This window comes from Chiloscyllium plagiosum, unplaced genomic scaffold (genome assembly GCF_037043375.1).
Source record: "Chiloscyllium plagiosum isolate Xiang-an unplaced genomic scaffold, Cpla_swu_hap1 HiC_scaffold_20, whole genome shotgun sequence".
NCBI lineage: Eukaryota > Metazoa > Chordata > Chondrichthyes > Orectolobiformes > Hemiscylliidae > Chiloscyllium > Chiloscyllium plagiosum.
The window spans coordinates 43,756,860-43,776,322 of NW_028270158.1; the positions used below are offsets into that span (position 1 = coordinate 43,756,860).

General features: G+C 41.0%; 1 protein-coding gene across 1 annotated transcript in view; it reads left to right on the forward strand.

Moving 5' to 3' along the window:
• The first annotated feature begins 10,449 nt into the window (after window positions 1-10,449).
• LOC122560611 (uncharacterized protein C16orf52 homolog B) overlaps window positions 10,450-19,463 on the forward strand; it is a 98,896-nt gene continuing 89,882 nt past the window's right edge. Inside the window, exon 1 of the mRNA XM_043711416.2 lies at window positions 10,450-10,835. Within this exon, the coding sequence (XP_043567351.1) occupies window positions 10,730-10,835 (106 nt within the window). The 5' untranslated portion in view covers window positions 10,450-10,729. The remainder of the gene's footprint in view (window positions 10,836-19,463) is intronic.

A 19,463-nucleotide genomic window follows, 5' to 3' on the forward strand; every position in this document is an offset into this window, starting at 1 on the left:
TTTATCCAAGATGCTGTTATACCCCTTAACATGAGGGTTGCTCCATTTGGTCCATGGTCAGGGAAAGGAAAGTATGATTTTGAATGAGGCAAGTAAAGGGAACCAAGAAGATAGAAATGGAGGAGCCTCTGCCATTGCAATTATCCAACAGGTTTGAGGTTCTTGCAGCCTGCATGGATGAAATCAGGGTCACAGAATGGATGAGGAGCAAACCATGGCACCATGAAGCCATTCAAACTGGGGAGTTATAAGGAATATGTGGTAGTAGATGGCTGTCAAATCAGGGAGAGAAAGGCGTTGTTCTCTGCAGCCAACAGTAAGAGTCTAGAAGGCTGTTTGCTATCTGCCTGGTTCCAAGGTTCATGACTCATTCTTTCTGCTAGAACCATAGAGTCAAAAGACAGAAAGAGGCCTTTCAGCCCAACTTATCCATGCTAACCAGGTTTCCTAAACTGAACTAGTGTGATTTGCCTGTGTTTGGCCCACATCCCTTGAAATATTTCCTATCCATGTACCTGTCTGAATGACTTTTAAATGTTGTTATTGTACCTGCCTCTATCCCTTCGTCTGGTTGCTCTTTCCATTTATGCACCATCCTCTGTGTGAAAAAGTTGCCCCTGGGGTCCTTTTAGATCTTTCCCATCTCACCTTAAACCTACGCCCCCGAGTTTTGGATTCCCCTACTCTGGGTAAAAGTAATTTGCCGTGGGACGGGAAAGATCCAATTGTCATGGTCCAAGTAGGTAGTGATCACATAGAAAGGATTAAGAAAGTGGTTCTGCTTAGAGAGTATAAGCAGCTAGGAACTAAATTAAAAAGCAGAAATTTTGTATTTTATCTGAGACAAAAGCAATTTGGAAATCAGTAAATAAAATTAGAGGGTTAACTCTATGGATCAAAGATTCGAGTGGGAAAAATGGGTTTCAATTCCTGGGGCATTGCCACAGAGGGCTGTGGAGACCAGGTCATTGAGTGTGTGTAAGACTGAGATAGATAGGTTCTTCAGTATCAAGGGTTTTTTAATAGATTAGATTAGATTCCCTACGGTACGGAAACAGGCCCTTCAGCCCAACAAGTCTGAACAGTAAACCATCCAGACCCTATATTTATCCCTGACTACTGCACCTAACACTATGGGCAATTTAGCATGGCCAATCCACCTGACTTGCATGTCTTTGAATTGTGGGAGGAAACCAGAGAACCTGGAGGGAACCCACGTAGACACGGGGAGAATGGGCAAACTCCACACAGACAGTCACCCGAGGTAGGAATCGAACCCAGGTCCCCAGCACAGTGAGGCAGTAGTGCTAACCACTGAACCACTGTGTCGCCCAGTTACGGGGAGAAAGCGGGAGAATGGTGTTGAGAAACTTACCAACCGCGATTGAATGGTAGAGCAGACTCAATGGGTTGAATGGCCTAGTTTCTGCTCCTATGCCTCATGGTCTAAGTGGGAGATGTACCATTGAGATGGCCTTCACCTTGAACCATGCTGTGACCAATGGTCTGATGAGTCATATAACTGGTGTGATAGAGAGGGTTTTAAACCAAATAGTGGGACCAGGGGAAAAAGGGGGTTCAAATGTGATAAACTAAGACAAAACAAGTAACAATAAGGGAAGATCTGAGTGTGGCAGGAATGGACAGAGCACACAAATTTAAGAATGTCTTCGCAAACAATTTATGAAATCAATTTATTAGAAACAAGATCTTAGGTTGGAAGATTAAGTTGTCGAATCAATACAGATGGGGCAAACAGCAAAAGGCAACACACATTGGTAGGATTTAGGCCACCATGCAATCGTGGTAATGTAGGGCATAATATAAATCAGCAAAACTAGCGTACATGTAGTATAAGCAGTAGTCTAATGCAGTAGTCACAGGGGACTTCACTCTACATTTGGACTGGAAAATTAGCACTAATGTTGTGGAGGACAAACTCCTGGAAGGTATGGTTTTCTAGAACAGTATGTTTAGGAACTAGAAAATGGGATATTGTGGATTTAGTATGATGCTATAAGAAATGGCTAACTCATTTTTTTTGTAAAGAAATTAATGGGATTAAAAATGGATAAATTCCCTGGTCCTAGTAACCTCAAAGTTATGTCAAGGTAGTAAATGCATGGGTTGTCATTTTCCAAAAATATTAGAAACTCTGGAATGATTCATGCAGGATAGAATGTTGGAAATGTAATCCCCCTACTTAAGAAAGAAGGGTGAGAGAAAATTGGAAATTAGACCTGTCAGCTTGACACCAGTAGTAGGAAAAATACTAGAATCAATTACAAAGAATGTGATAACTGTGCACTTAGAAAATAATGTTAGAATTGAGCAGACACAGCATCAGTTTATGAAAGGGAAATCATGTCTGACAAACTGATGAGAGGTTTTTTTGATAATGTAACTAGCAGATTAGATAATGGGGAACCAGTGGATGTGAAGTATTTTGGATTTTCAGAAAACTTTTTAAAAGGTTCCATAAACACATGGAACTGGAGGTTATATATTGGCACAGACGGAGAATTGATTAATGAAAAGAACACAGAGCAATTCATACTCTGATTGGCAGGTTGTGACTAATTAATGCCTGAACCTCAAATATTCACAATCTATTTTAATGATTTGGATGTAGGCACCAAATGTAATATTTGTAAGCTTGATGTTAATACAAAACTTGATGGAAATGTGACTTGAGAGTAGGATGAGAAAAATAGGTTAAGTCTTTGGGTAATATCATGGTGGATAGAATATAACCGATAAAAACATGAGGTTATACACTTGTTACGAAAAACAGAAATCCAGGGCATTTCTTCTTTTCTTCTCAATGGTGAAAGATCAGGAAGTGTTGATGTCCACAGAGTCCTGTGTTTCTTTGTTCATAAGTTTGTGAAAGATAAAATTCAGTTGCAGGAAATGGAGTATTCACTTTTTATCATGAGAATTTGAGTACAAAGTAAAGATATTCAATTTTAAAGAACCTTGGTAAGCCTGCACTAGAGTATTGTGTGTTGTTTTAGTTTCCTTACTGAAGGAAAAATATACTTGTCATTTAGGGACTGCAATGAAGATTCACCCGACAGATCTCTGGGATAGTGGGATAACTTATGAGGGGAGATTGAAGAGATTGGGTGTACATTCTCTACAGTTTAGAAGACCAAGGGATGAACTTATTAAAGAATTCATATTTCTTAAAGGGCTCACCTGGGTAGATGCAGGAAGAATGTTTTGTCCGGCTTGTATCAGCATAAAAGGACATTAGGACTGAGATAAGGATGAAGTTTTTAACTTGGAAGGTATGAATCTTTGGAATTTACCCAGAGGCCTGTAGAACCTCAGTCACTGAGTACATTCAAGATAGAAGCCAAGAGATTTATAGATATTAAAGAACAATGCAGGAAAGGTGTATTAAGGTAGAAGATCAGCCATGATCGAGTTGAACAGCAATGCAGGCTCGAGGTGTTGAATGTCCAATTCTCCTTCTGTTTCCCATGTTATCTACAACGTGGAACTTGCTACCACAGGACTGGTTGCAGTAAATAACACAGATGCACTTAACGTTTGTATGGATAAATACAAGGGAGTAAGGAATTGAAGGATAAGTTGATGAGTTCAGATGAATAAAGGTGAAAGGAGCAGCTAATGTATGGCACACAAACATCAACAGAGACCCAATGGCTTGTTTCTATGGCTGAGACTCATTTTGATTCTATGTAAGGCCGAGGTATTTTCAGATATTTAGTTTTGTACCAATCATGGGCTCAGCAACAGCAACAACTTACATATAAAATATATAGTTTACAGTGTGACCAATAGCTTGGTCAATGATGCAGATTTTACCTATTTTCTTTCTATTCACCCTGTTCAATGATGTTATTACACACCTCTGTAGCAGGTGGGATTTGAATCAAGGCCTCCTGGTCCACACTACTACTGCACCACAAGAGCACTTAAAGAGCCTCTTAAATAAAAGGAAGTAAGGTCATGAAGCAGAGAAGTTTTGAGCAGGAATCCCAGAACTTGGACTGAAGGTGCAGTCACCTCGGTGGGACACAGAAAATCAGGATGTACAGGAGGCCAGAACTGGGAAAGCACAAAGACCTCAGAGGATTGAGTGGCTGGAGGAGAATGTAGATACCGTCTGAGGGACTGAAGGGAAGAGAGCGATTTTAACAGAAAGAAAAGCATTTTCAAATCAATGCATTATGAGACTGGGAACCAAAGTAGGTCAAAGAGCAGAGGCAGTTGACAGGTGAACAGGACTTGGTGGCAGACCTTTGGGCAACCTCAGGTTTACAGAATGTGGGCGGCTGGGTTGGAGAGTATCAATCAGAGCAATGGATGTAGAGGCAACGTCGAAAGTGAAAGTGTTAGCGGGAGATGTACTGAAGCAATGTGGGCAATGTGAAATGGATGTGGTCTTAGTGGCCGAGCAGATATAGAGAAACTCATTAAATAAGAAGACAAAGCTTAGGACGCTCCTTAAAACCCACCTCTCTGACCAAGCTTTTGGTCATCTGATAAACTACCTGCTTCTGTGACTTGAGTTTTTCAATTTATTTGATTAAGCTCCTGTGCAGCGCCTTGTGACGTTTAAGTACGTTGAAGGCGCAGTGTACATGTAAGTTTTTGTTGGTCATAAATTGTCGTGTGTACGATGTGTTGAAAGCCAAAAAACTGCACAAAACACAGCCAAACAATCTAAACCTCCCCCTCCCTGTGAAATGCTGCGGTTTCCCCATCAGGCCCACCTCGTATAGGGCGGACGTTCCAATCTTCAGGCGTCATTACTGCGGCGGGCCCTGGCTGGGAGACGGTGGCAATATACACAAAACACGTGGAAAGTGGTTAGGCCAGTCCCTGTGCAACATGACAAGAACGCCGCTTAACCATTCAAAAACAAACCCCAGATCTCCCATAGCAACAGAGAACTGTTCTGGGAACCTTTCAAATTCGGAAATGTTATTACTCTGGAATGTTGTAAATCCGATGCTTCCAGAGTGTTTGGGTAAATAGGCAGATGCGGGAGCAGGTAGTGTGCAATTGGAAAGCTTCTTCGACAAGTGACTTTAGTTTCAATATTCCCCCACCTCCATTACAAATGATCACCGCGGTCTGGGTGGGCCCGGTTTGACTGCTGACCTCAAGTTACACACTGATTGAATTCATTCATTTCAATGGGATAAATATGTTTCAAAACCTTTTTTGTTTGAATGAGAAGATGGGAAATAAATTGAACAATTGGCATCGAATGCAGGTGGTCCGTGTGTTAAAAATGGAAATGTTATGAGTGAGGGGGAGCTCCATATGTTAATCCGGGGGGGGTTAGGGCTCAGGCCTTTGTTTCGGTGCTACCCTGGTCTCCGTTTGTTCCATTCATTTATAACAATCAAAAAAGTGAGTAAATCACCCTCCAGAGGGAGCTTGAAGAATCATTCGTTCAACCTGACTCTCGAAATTCTCTGGGCTGAGTGTAAAACACTCAAAACAGTGAGGGTTCTGGGCACGTTTTTGAAAGTCGATGTGGAATGTAAGGGGATCGTGATATAAAAAAAAGTGATCGGTTATCTGCCATTGACAGGCGCCTGAAATGGGCTAAGACAAGAAAAAGGCGAACCAAGTAACTTTGAGATGAGACGGAAGTCGATGGAGGAAAGCAGTGGAGATATCTTGGTGAGAAAACTTTGGTATGTTGGGTAGGATCGCCTTTCAGATAGTATCAACAGGGTAGAAATCATCTTCTGCTCTCTATTCAGGAACAATGCTGCCTCTATGATATGTAACCAGCTCATTTAAGTGAGCGCACGCATGCAGCTGTGCAAAACTTGAGCTGCACGTTGAGAAAACTCGATACACATCACAAACGAAAATTCAAGTAGTAGGGGCACTCGGGATTCAGTAATAATTTTTGGAGGATTAATCTTGGTTTCCATGTTATGGACATTTTACTGGGATTTGGTGAATATGAAAGTTTATCGCCTCTAAAACATTGTTTTACAGGACAGGTTCATAATTGTGCGACTGCTTCGTCTATGTCCTTATTAAAAGCTGCTGCTTCACCACACCTGTACAGTCTGCAGCAACAATTCTCCAGCATTAGCACACGAGGGGGCTGTTTCCCATTTAGATCTTCACCTCAGTTCGGATGCCAAAACTTCAGATTGCAGTTTAATGTCTGCTCTGTAATTAATTCCTGAACCATTTATTGAAATTGCGTATTTTATTCATCTTGAACTTTATTTATATTTTCTCTTATTTTAAGTATCTTACTGTAAAAGGTTTTCCGTATTTTTTGTCTTTTTAAACTTACAATCAACTACAGCGAATACATTTATATAGCGCTTTTAATGTAGTAAACCATCCCAAGATACTTCACATGAACAATGGAAAGCAAATTTAACACCAAACCAGAGTAGGGAGTATTAGGACAGGTGATCAAAAGCTTGGTAAAGAGGTATGTTTTAAGGAACACTCGAAGAGAAATGTTAAAGTTAATTAAATTAACAATTTAGAGCGTGAGGTCCAGGCTGCTGAACGCACAGCTTTTCACAGTTGGCCAATTAAAATTGGGGATATGAAAGAAGCCAAAGTTGGCAGACTGCAACGATCAGAGGAGGGTAGAGAAGATGACAAAGAGAGTCGTAGAGGTGTACAGCACAGAAACAGACCCTTCGGTCCAACTCATCTATACTGCCCAGATATCCTAACCTAATTTAGCTCCATTTGACAGCACTTGGCCCATGTCCCTCTAAATCCTTCCTATTCATATACCCATCTAGATGCCTTTTAAATGTTGCAATTGTACTAAATTTTGGGCAGCACAGTGATTAGCACTGCTGCCTTACAGTGCCAGAGACCCCCCCCCCCCAAATCCCTACAACAAACCATTCCCCTGGATGTCATTGCCCAACATCCCAAATCTCCCCACCCCCCCAAAACATATTCTTCCTATCAAATCATTTCCCATCAATGCCTCACCATCTCCCAAAACATCTTGCAACATCCCACTTCTTCTGGCAACTTATTCCATATATGCACCATCTAACATATATATTAGGTCTCTTTTAAATCTCACTCTAAACTTATGTCCATAAGACATAGGAGCTGAAGTAAGCCCATTCGGCCCATCGAGTCCACTCCGCCATTCAATCATGGCTGATGGGCATTTCAACTCCACTTACCCGCATTCTCCCCTTAGCCCTTAATTCCTTGTGACATCAAGAATTTATCAATTTCTGCCTTGAAGACATTTAGCGTCCCAGCCTCCACTGCACTCTGTGGCAATGAATTCCACAGGCCCACCACTCTCTGGCTGAAGAAATGTCTCCGCATTTCTGTTCTAATACTAAGGCTGTGTCCACGGGTCCTAGTCTCCTCGCCTAACGGAAACAATTTCCTAGCGTCCACCCTCTCCAAGCCATGTATTATCTTGTAAGTTTCTATTAGATCGCCCCTTAATCTTCTAAACTCCAATGAATATAATCCCAGGATCCTCAGCCGTTCCTCATATGTTAGATCTACCATTCCAGAGATCATCCGAGTGAATCTCCGCTGGACATGCTCATGTGCCAGTATGTCCTTCCTGAGGCGTGGGGACCAAAACTGGACACAGTACTCCAAATGGGGCCTAACCAGAGCTTTATAAAGTCTCAGTAGCACAACAGTGCTTTTATATTCCAACCCTCTTGAGATAATTGACAACATTGCATTTGCTTTCTTAATCACGGACTCAACCTGCATGTTTACCTTTAGAGAATCCTCAGCTAGCACTCCCAGATCCCTCTGTACTTTGGCTTTACGAATTTTCTCACCGTTTAGAAAGTAATCCATGCTTCTATTCTTTTTCCCAAAGTGCAAGACCTCGCATTTGCTCACATTGAATTCCATCAACCATTTCCTGGACCACTCCTCCAAACTGTCTAGATCCTTCTGCAGCCTCCCCACTTCCTCAGTACTACCTGCCTGTCCACCTAACTTTGTATCATCAGCAAACTTCGCTAGAATGCCCCCAGTCCCTTATTCGAGATCATTAATATATAATGTGAACAGCTGCAGCCCCAACACTGAACCCTGCGGGACACCGCTTGTCACCGGCTGCCATTCCGAAAAAGAACCTTTTATCCCAACTCTCTGCCTTCTGTCAGACAGCCAATCCTCAATCCATACCAGTAGCTCACCTCGAACACCATGGGCCCTCACCTTGCTCAGCAGCCTCCCGTGTGGCACCTTATCAAAGGCCTTTTGGAAGTCTAGGTAGACCACATCAACTGGGTTTCCCCGGTCTAACCTACTTGTCACCTCTTCAAAGAACTCCAACAGGTTTGTCAGGCACGACCTCCCCTTACTAAATCCATGTTGACTTATTCTAATCCGACCCTGCTCTTCCAAGAATTTAGAAAACTCATCCTTAATTATGGATTCTAGAATTTTACCAACAACTGAGGTTAGGCTAATTGGCCTATAATTTTCCATCTTTTGCCTTGATCCTTTCTTGAACAAGGGGGTTTCAACAGCGACCTTCCGATCATCCGGGTCTTTCCCTGACTCCAGTGACTTTTGAAAGATCTCGACCAACGCCACCGCTATTTCCTAAGCCACCTCCCTCAGAACTCTAGGATGTAACCCATCAGGGCCAGGAGATTTATCAATTTTAAGACCTTTTAGCTTTTCTAGTACTTTCTCTTTTGTAATGGCAACCATACTCAACTCAGCCCCCTGACTCCCTTTAATTGCTGGGATATTACTCATGTCTTCCACTGTGAAGACTGATGCAAAGTACTTATTAAGTTCTCCTGCTATTTCCTTATCTCCCATCACTAGGCTTCCAGCATCAGTTTGAAGTGGCCCAATGTCTACTCTTGCCTGTTGTTTGTTTCTTATGTATTGAAAGAAACTTTTACTATCATTTCTAATATTACTGGCTAGCCTACCTTCATATTTGATCCTCTCCTTTCTTATTTCTCTCTTTGTTATCCTCTGTTTGTTTTTGTAGCCTTCCCAATCTTCTGATTTCCCAGTGCTCTTGGCCACTTTATAGGCTCTCTCTTTTTCTTTGATAGATTTCCTGACTTCCTTTGTCAGCCATGGCTGTCTAATCCTTCCCCAGATAATCTTTCTCTTCTCAATTTTACCCACAAACTCCTGCCATTTTTGCTGTACTGTCTTCCCTGCTAGGCTCTGCTTCCAGTCTATTTTCGTCAGTTCCTCTCTCATGCCCTCATAATTACCTTTATTTAACTGTAACACCATTACATCCGATTTTGCCTTCTCTTTCAAACTGCAGACTGAACTCTACCAAATTATGATCGCTGCTTCCTAAGTGTTCCCTTACTTTAAGATTTTTTTAATAAAGTCTGGTTCATTACATAGCACTAGGTCCAGAATAGCCTGCTCCCTTGTGGGCTCCATGACAAGCTGTTCCAAAAAGCCATCCTGTAAGCATTCCATGAATTCCCTTTCTTTGGATCCACTGGCAACATTATTTACCCAGTCCACCTGGTATGTCCCCTAGTCCCCTTGTGTCCCCTAGTTTCGGACTCCCCGCCCCAGGGGAAAGACCTTGTCTATTTACCTTATCCATGACTTTATAAACCAAAGGTCACCCCTCAGCCTCCGACGCTCCAGGGAAAACAGCCCCAGCCTATTCAGCCTCTCCCTGTAGCTCAAATCCTCCAACCCTGGCAACATCCTTGTAAATGTTTTCTAACCCTTTCAAGTTTCAGAACATCCAAGAAGAGGGAGACCAGAATTACACACAATATTCCAAAAGTGTAACCAATGTCCTGGACCTACCCTCCTCCTAAGTTAAAAATCACACAATACCAGGTTATAGTCCAACAGGTTTATTTGGAAGTACTAGCTTTTGGAGCACTGCTCCGGAATATACTCCGCAACCACGTAATGAAGGAGCAGCGCTCCGAAAGCTAGTGCTTCCAATTAAACTTGTTGGATTATAACCTGGTTATAATTTAGTGCACCCCTGTCCAACACCAGCACCTCCAAATCATATCCTCCGCCAGACAGTGCAGCATTCCCTCAGTGCCGACCCGCCGCCAGTGCGGCGCTCCCTCGGTGGTGCACTGAGACAGGGTCAGCCTTTATTGTTTTGACAGTCGGAACCGGAATGTGAAATACACACCTTTCTAAATCTGAGCGTTTCTACTGAACAATGAGGCTGCTGGATCATCCTGGATTTTCATCTTAACCCCAGCCCCCTCATTATCGGGGGGGGGGGGGGGGGGGGGTGAAGAGGCATGCGACGTCTCGCTTCTGTCGGGATTGCTACTGCCTGGAGATGTGCGCGGCCCCGCCTACGCGCGCGTTCCTGGAGGCTGGCTGGCGCGTGCCGGGGGCGCGCACGCTGGCGTTGCGGTCGCCGCTGATTGAGTCGGTGCCCTCGTCTTTCGAGGCGCTGCCGGGGGCCGCGGGGCTTTCGATCGGATCCAGTCTCAACCGTTACCCCCCCCCCCCCTCCCCTCCCCCTCCTCCCCGGTCACTCACCGCCAATGGAGACGGGAAACTGAGGCCGATAGAGGCGGGAATCTGCGGGAGCCCCGCGCTCGGATTGCGGACCGGGGTCCGAGCCCGGGGTCTGGGCTCCGCGGGCCGGGCTGGGCCCGGCTGGGCTCGGGCGATGATGGTTCGCGGCTCGGGGCGGGCGGCTGCTGGCCGCCGCTGTCTGGATGCGGAGTGAGGGCGGCCGCTCTCCCATTGCCGCCGGCTGGCACCCGCCATGGATAAACTGACCATTATTTCAGGATGTCTCTTCTTGGCCGCCGACATCTTCGCCATCGCCAGCCTGGCCAATCCTGACTGGATCAACACCGGGGAGTCCGCAGGTGGGTACCCCCACCCCCCCATATCCCAACAACAAACCAATCCCCTGTACCTCATCCCCCACTCTCATCCAACATCCCAAACCCCCTCCTCCCCCAAAGATTCTTCCTATCAAATCGTTTCCCATCAACGCCCTCACCATCTCCCAAAACATCTCACAACATCCCGAATCCTTAACCGTATCACTGATAACTTTGATGTTTTTCTATCTGTGTCTGTCCTCTTGCCCTAGGACTGTGCCCAAACAGTACCTTCAGTGGCTTGTGTGCCCTCAATGATAAGATCAATGTACCCCCTTCTCTTCGGTCCATCAACATCCCATTCCTTCTCCAGCAGTCTCCCACTCATTTTGTCCTCACCTCTGCCTCTTGTTGTTCTATCCTTTGCCTATTTTCTTTCCCTTTCTTGCTCTGCTCTGGATTTCTCTCACCCTCACCCAATTTTTCTAAGTGAATGAGACAATGCATCGATCTCTGTTATTCTGTGAAAGATAGAAAACCCTGGGACTTAATTTTTTAACTTGTAAGCTAATCAAAGAGAAATCATTAGTTCCAGTGTATGATGTAAGTTGTAACATTTGTTCCTCCTTGCTTTAATGTACATCAGGTTAATTTTAGAAGGTCCTATTGCAGGCAATTCTATCACAAGTGTTGTCTTGGAGAAGGAAGCAGGAAACCTTGTGTTGCACATGTTGGAAAGGAAGCTTTTTCAACTCTGTTAGGATAAATTGGAGCCTTTGGTTTGAAATGTTGCAGTGGCTGATCTAATTTCAATTTGTACGCATTTGTTTTGGGTTTTGAGAGGTGTGAAGTCGGTTTAAGTATCTCATGCATTGAATATTTCTAATGTGTGATTCTTTGTTTACATTTTTAAAAGCAGTCTTGTCACACTTCCACGTTGTTAATCAAGCTGAAGTGTTCCTTGGTATAAAAGAAGTTTTAAAATGAGGACTTGGTAGTATCTAGGGTAGAATGCAATAACCAAATTGATGTGAACAGTCCCATCTTATTAAAAACCAAATATTTTTGTTTACAGAACTTTTAAAATGCTGCCAAATAGAAGAATTTGAAAGGAAAGCAGGAACAGTTTATTAATAATACATACGGTATGCTTATTAGATTCAAAGATTGCAATACTGCTAAATTTATTAAAAGTACTAGATTTTTACAAATAGTATAATGGTAACAGATATTTAAAACATCATGTGTCTGTCACTACAAACACTTGTTAATTTAGAAATACTAGTTTTACTTCCAGACTCCTGGAGGTTTTGGCATTTGAAAAAAAACTAGTAATTTTGTTTTGAAGAAATGAAGTTAGCATAAATTAGAGCAGATACCAGCTCATCTGTGACCTATTGTGGCTTTTGGGGCAGGTAATGTCAAGATCATTCAGCAGTGCAGTTGCACTGCACCTGGTTTTATTTAATTAAAATACAACTAAATCTTGGCACAGATTTGTTTTACATTAATTTTTTTTGTGGCAATACTTGTCTCAGTGTTGAGACTCCTGCATCAGAATCCTGCTATGAGTCTTAAGAACATAATCAAGGCTAAAAATCACACGACACCAGGTTATGGTCCAACAGGTTTATTTGAAGTACGAGCTTTTGGAGCACTGCTCCTTTGTCAGGTAGCTAGTGGAGTAGGATCATAGGACACAATTTATAGCAAAAGATCATAGTGTCATGCACTGATGCAATATAATGAACAAACCTAAACTGCTGTTTAAAATATTGCATCAGTGTATTACAATGATCTTTTCTATAAATTCTGTGCCCTATGATCCTACTCCACTAGCTACCTGATGAAGGAGCAGCGCTTCGAAAACTTGCACTTCCAAATAAACCTGATGGGCTATAACTTGGTGTCGTGTGATATATTTTTAAAAAACTTTTGTCCACCTCAGTCCAACACCGGCACTTCCATATCATAATCAAAACTGACAGTCCTGGGGGAAAACTGCAGTCAGACATGACATTTTTGGATGAGATATCAGATTAAGGCTCTATCTGCATCAGATGTACATTACTGATCTGAGTACACTATTTGAAGAAAGGCAGCCAATGTCTGCTGTCCTGGTCAATATTTATGATTCCTGAAGAAGGGCTTATGCCCGAAACGTCGATTCTCCTGTTCCCTGGATGCTGCCTGACCTGCTGCGCTTTTCCAGCAACACATTTTCAGCATTTATGACAAAACCCAGTTGAGATGTTTAGCCCATTGCTGTTTGTGGCTCTTGCTGCACATTTAGTGCGTTGTCCCATTTACCTGAAGCAGAACAGCAACTTCACCTCTCAAACAATCGCCTGAAAACTGGTTTGGGAAAACCTGGCGGTGTAAAGGACATCAGATAAATATTTGCATTCTCATTCTGTATTTGCACTGAGAGTTCCCTCCACCAAGTGTTTTCTATTGGCTTTCTTTGTGTTGTTTCTTCTGCATCTTCAGAATGATTGAGGGGCTTTGAGTGGGTGGACTAATTTTCATGTAAGCTGCTTATGTGTACTGAGTATTTTGCCGATTAAATGTTTCAGCGGTCCAGTTTAAATGGCTGTTAACCTATCCGAACAACTGTGTGGTGCAATCAGTAACCATGGCAATCTCTCAAATTGTAATGTTAGTAGACAGCTCAGTGTAGCTAATGGATTTCCTTTTAGTTTATACTTGGAGATTTATAATGTGTAGGTAAATCGTCCTTTTTTCGTGCAATCCAAAAGTGTTTTATTTCATTCTGCAAAGTTGACAGTTTGGAAATTTAGGTAAATGATTCTTTTGAAATGAAATGTTAATTTTTAAATTGATTCTAAATTGTGCCTTATTTCAATGGTGTTCTTTACATTAGCCACATCTGGCTAATTGGGAACCCAAGTGTGGCTAACTACATTTATGATATTTAATCAATAATCAATGAGAAACCGACACTGTTGTTGGTCATGTAGTCTAGATACTCATTTACACAGCATATGCATACGCCCTGTATTCTTTCTGTGGGTTTGTTGATGAAACAATAAGATGCAAAACAGTATGCAAGTATTTTTTCAGAGTCAGAAGAAAGTTAATTTAAACCTGTACAAGATTTTAATGCACTGAATGGTCTTCTGGGCTCCCGTTCTGCACTGTTCTTTGACCACAGAAGTGCACCTCTGATTTCTTTGCTGTGTTTTGGTTCCTGCTGTCTCTTGCTGCACCCTATTTTCTGTAAAATGGTGGATATGGATAGTGTAGGGAAGGACATTGTAAACTAAAGTTGGTGTGAAAAAGCTATAAGGAGTATAAATTCGACTTGTGTTCTTTGAATTTTTAAAGGCTGAGTGGTGGTCTGATTAGATTAGATTCCCTACAGTATGGAAACAGGCCCTTTGGCTCAACAAGTCCACACTGAACTCTGAAGAGTAACCCACCTAAACCCATTCCCCACACTTACTCCTGACTAATGCACCTAACACAGTTCACCTAATCTGCACATCTTTGGGTTGTGGGAGGAAGCCGGAGCACCTAGAGGAAACCCACGCAGGCATAGGGAGAACGTGCAAACTCCACACAGATAGTCGCCTGAGGCTGGAATTGAACCCGTGTCCCTGGTGCTGTGCAGCAGCAGTGCTAATCACTGAGCCACCGTGCAGTCCCTTATGACCAAGGTACATAAAATGTTTTGATAGAATCAGTCAAGCTTTTTCCACCCACTAGGTCATCCAACAATAGGGGCATAATCTTAAAATTGAAGCTAGGCGATTCAGAAGTGAAATCAGGGAGCATTTTATTACATAAAGTTATGTGGAAATCTGGAACTCTATCCCCAAAAGCTGTGGATGTTGAGCTAATTCGATAAGCCCTTCCTGAAGAAAGGCTTATGCCCGAAACGTCGATTCTCCTGTTCCTTGGATGCTGCCTGACCTGCTGCGCTTTTCCAGCAACACATTTTTCAGCTCTGATCTCCAGCATCTGCAGTTCTCACTTTCTCCTAATTAGATAAGCCATGTTTTGGTTGTATAGTGGAACAGGTTTGAGGGGATAAGCAGCATTTCCCATTTCAATACATAAAAATGTTGTTCGAGAGAAGTAAGCCTCTAAGTTGTAATTTAAGAAGTGTACAAAATATTTTGAATGATGGCCCAAAAAGCTTCTATCCTTACTGTTTGATTCTATAAAATTATGTTTTATGTCACCTGAAATACTTGAGAATCACTTCATGCTTTTTCAAACCATAAGGTAGTTGAGTCATTTTATGGGAAGAGAAATTATATTTTAATTCTTTGCATTTATTCAGGGTTTCACATTGAAATCTTTCAAATTGCTAAATAGTTCATTTTTTACTAAGTGCAGTATTGTATTAGTAGCCCTATTTGATTTCTGATTGCATATGTTATTCTAGACAAATAATTTCAACTATTCCACAACTAGCTAGAATTTAATACATCTAGATTTTCAAATGGCTAGAAATCACTAGATTAAAAGTCTTCTTTTTAACTTTGTGTTAACTGCGATTATGTGTAAACATTTATTATTGTGATTGCATGAATTTTCATCAGTAGCACAAAGCAAAACAATTTAGCTCAGCTACCAGGTGTACGTACCACTTGACCTTTTTGAATGTAGCAAGTCTAACTGTACCAATATTTTACAAAACCTGAGCTAATCAGCAGTTGTAATTTCCAAAAGTACCAGTAGGTCTTTTAATTGTGCAGTTTTATTGAGCTGACTTCCATAATCTTATCTGATAGATTTAGCAGCTGCATTTTTTTTGCACATATTCTAAAGGCTTGATTTTTTATTTGATCCATATCAGTAATCTGTGAAAGCCTTTACTTTCAATTAAGTCTTCAATTCTTTGGGTTTGTACCATTTCCTTTAAATTATTTTGCATATCCTATTACCACCCAATAGTGTGTTCCTCTTTCTTTTCTTCGATTTAATTTTAGATCTGATCTTTTAAATATTTTTGTGCAGAACCTGTTTTCAGATTGTTCCATATGAGATTCTTTTGTCAGGATAATTACAGGCATGAACCTATGTCCAGTGACACAACGATCCTCGTATTTTGTGCACATATTAGATTAATGAAAGAATGTGATTTTTAGTGTCAACTCCAGCATCAGTGCTAATGAAACAACATAATTTATAATCTACTGCAGCCTAATTAGCCTCAAACAACCTGATATGCTATTTTACTGGTACCTATGTCTGGAATGGGATCTCCAGCTGCTGAACTCAGAGAAGCCCTTGTTTCTTTGTTTCTTCAACTAGCAGATCATTTTCTACTTGTGTTGAAGTCAGAGCTAAGGGTTGACACAATCCATGTTTGACAGTGTGTGATGGGATTGCTTTTTCATGTGTGCAGTTTCCTGCATACTTTGCATTTAATTTTAAAAGTAAGAAAAACATTTTGTTTTATGTTGCAGTGAGGGTGTAGCCCAACTTACTGGCTAGATAGTCAAACTGGAATGCGTGCAGAAAAGAGGTGAAGTTGGATTTCATTTTGCTGTGTCTCTGTTGTGATGTTCTGGAAAAATTTGGTTTGCATTTGTTACTTTTGAGCTGATAGTGGAGACTGAAGGTTAAGCGATTTGGGTGTGGTTGCCCTAAGTTTGATACTTTTTTTTTGATTTGTGGTTAAACCGATATCATTTGCGAAAGGAAATTGAAATTGTATTCATGAACACGAGACAGATTAAAGATTATCTTAAACAGTTGATACTGCATTTTAACATGAAAAGAATATACAGAAACCTTTTGTAGAATCCTGTTTGTTGATCTGATTGCAAGGTTAAATTACTCCTTTGTGTTCTCTGTTCCCGACAACAATCTAAAACTACCTTAAGAGATTTCACCAATTTTACTTCTTGATATTTCAATGAACTCAGAAAGGAAAAGCATCAATTTAAAATTTGGATTCTAGTTTGACCAAGATTTGAAACCAGTACTAGAGCTGGGTTTTTCCAGCTAATTGGAATGCTTTCTCAAAAGAGCTGACACAGGCACGATTGGCTGAATAACCTGCGCTAGTGTTGAATAATTATGAGGAACAAAATTAAACAGCCGAAATCTCACTGCAGATTGTAAAACTAATGTCGCTCACATGAGATTGCTTGCCTCCAGAGCAGGAGCAATATGCCCCTTCGTCCTGCAGACAGATTTAAACTGGCTCCACTACACTCTTGAAAATCATTGCAATTGGTCATATAGTTACTGTCTTTGCTGCTGATCTGAGTGCACCCATGATGTAAGATTTCTGTAGTAATATTCCAATATGGATGAAAACAACCAGATGTGAATTGCTCAGTGCAGCTGCTTTATTAGCAAGATATTTCAACCCAGGGTCCTGTTGGAAATCATGTGGAACTCTAATTTTATTGATTCTTTTGCCAAAATGCAGTCAGGCAATTGCTCATTCATTTGTGTTTGCACCAAATGTTATTAATTTGACTTTGAAATGTCTAACACAATAATTCAATAACCAACTGTTCTGCCGTCTGTGCTGAAATAGAATATGAGGAACTGCTAGATTTAATTTCAATTGCCATTGCTTTTTAAGAATGATTCTATTAACTGATTTCATAGGAGGCCACAAATGCACTTCTGTGCATTCTCAATGTCTTAATATTGCTAGGTATCAATCTCGTCACTGTTACCATAATCATGTATTTAGGTTATCTGTTTGGATTCTCATTAGTGGTCAGTTCCATTTGCTCTTCTATTGTAGTACATCAAAACTGCAATTTATACTTCTTGATCGGTTTTCAATTGTTTACAGGATCTGTCTTTTCACATGGTTGGAGTTCAGTGTACTTGTCTTCCAGATTCTTGGGCAATTTCATGCTGCCCTTTTCAACAATTTTCCAACATTTCAATAATCATTTTAAAATGACTTTGGGCAATTGCAATCTCAGTGTAAAAGAGATGGTAGCATCATGCAACTGAGAGGACAACTGCTCTAATGTTCTTGTATATTAGCTTAGATTAGATTCCCTACAGTGTGGAAACAGGCCCTTCGGCTTAACCAGTCCACACCGACCCTCTGAAGAGTAACCCACCCAGACCCATTTCCCTCTGACTAATGCACCTAACACTATGGGCAATTTGGCATGGCCAATTCACCTGACCTGCACATTTTTGGATTGTGGGAGGAAACCGGAGCACCTGGAGGAAACCCATGCAGGCATGGGGAGAATGTGCAAACTCCACACAGGCAACTGCCCGAGGCTGGAATTGAACCTGGGACCCTTATGCTGTGCATAAAATAATGCACTAACATGATGGACTCATATGTGAAATTAATGTTGTGGTTTGTTAATTGAAAATTATTTTACAGTCGGAAGTGATGCCCCAGTCCCTGGAAGTCAAGAATTACCCTTCACGAGATTGTTTGCATCCTTGGGAGCAATTGCCTGTTCGTCCGAGAGGCAGACTTAAACTGGATCTATTATACTTCTGAAAATCATTGCAATTGTTTGTTTATTTATTCCATCATTTCTGCCAGAGTAAAATCGATCAACACCAGGTTATAGTGTATTTGTTAGTGAATTGAGCAACTTACTCTAAGCAAGAAAAAACGCTGTACATATACAAGAGAGCATTCAGAATCTGGAAAAGAAAACTTTTTATGAACGTGTATGTTTAACCTTAAATTTTGAACTATATCCTTACTAATTGTTAAATCAAGGAATCAGTTTGGTTAGAGGCTGATATTGAAAATCAATCTTAAAATTGTAAAGGAAAAATTAAATGTATAACTTATATCTGCAGTAAAAATGACGAAATGCCTTTTTAAACTTAGTTGCATTTTTTGGTTGTTGGCCTTTGTCAAAAGCCATCAAAGAACCTGACATTAGATGTTTTGATAACCCAACTTTTTAGATAGGATTACTTCAGAACTATAATTTGGAGCATAAAATGTATACACCAGATGTGACCCACACGCAGAATAATATGCATGAGATTCCTTTTGATAGATGTTTATCTTTAGCCTAATATGTTTCTATATGGGACTGGAAGGAAATGTGATTCTTACTACTGGAAAAGGACCAATGCTAATCTGTTATTGGTAATGGTTTAACTGCATTTATTTCTGGGTTTTAAAATCAAACCTCAGTGCAAGTTTCAGTTAAGCTGGCTTGAAAATGCGTGAATAATGAGATAGTGCATAGTTCAAAGAGATCATTCTGATAAAGCCTACTTTAATTTTGACTTGAAAAAAGATACAGATCATAATTAACCAATATAGTTTTAACAGTATAATTCACTTCAGTAATGTTTTAGGGCCAAAGTAATTACTGAAATAGTAATGTATTGATTTATTTATTTCTTTTTAAAAACCCTCTCAATCGTATCATACATAGATGGAAAGAAAATAAACACCTGCATTTATATTGCACTTTTCATGACCACTTAACCCTTTAAAGCATTTGCTGTAATAACATAGGAAATATGGCAGCTATGCAGGCCTGTCAATTAAGCTATTGTGGATTACGTTTCAGGTGAAGTTAGAGGGAGGGACTGCAAAATTTAAAACAGAAATCCTATGTGAATTATTGATAAGTATTAAAAATTAGTTATAATTTTGCCACTTGATATTATATATCTGCAAATCCAAGAAGCATGTCAATGTTTTGGAGTTACAGCTGGCAGAGC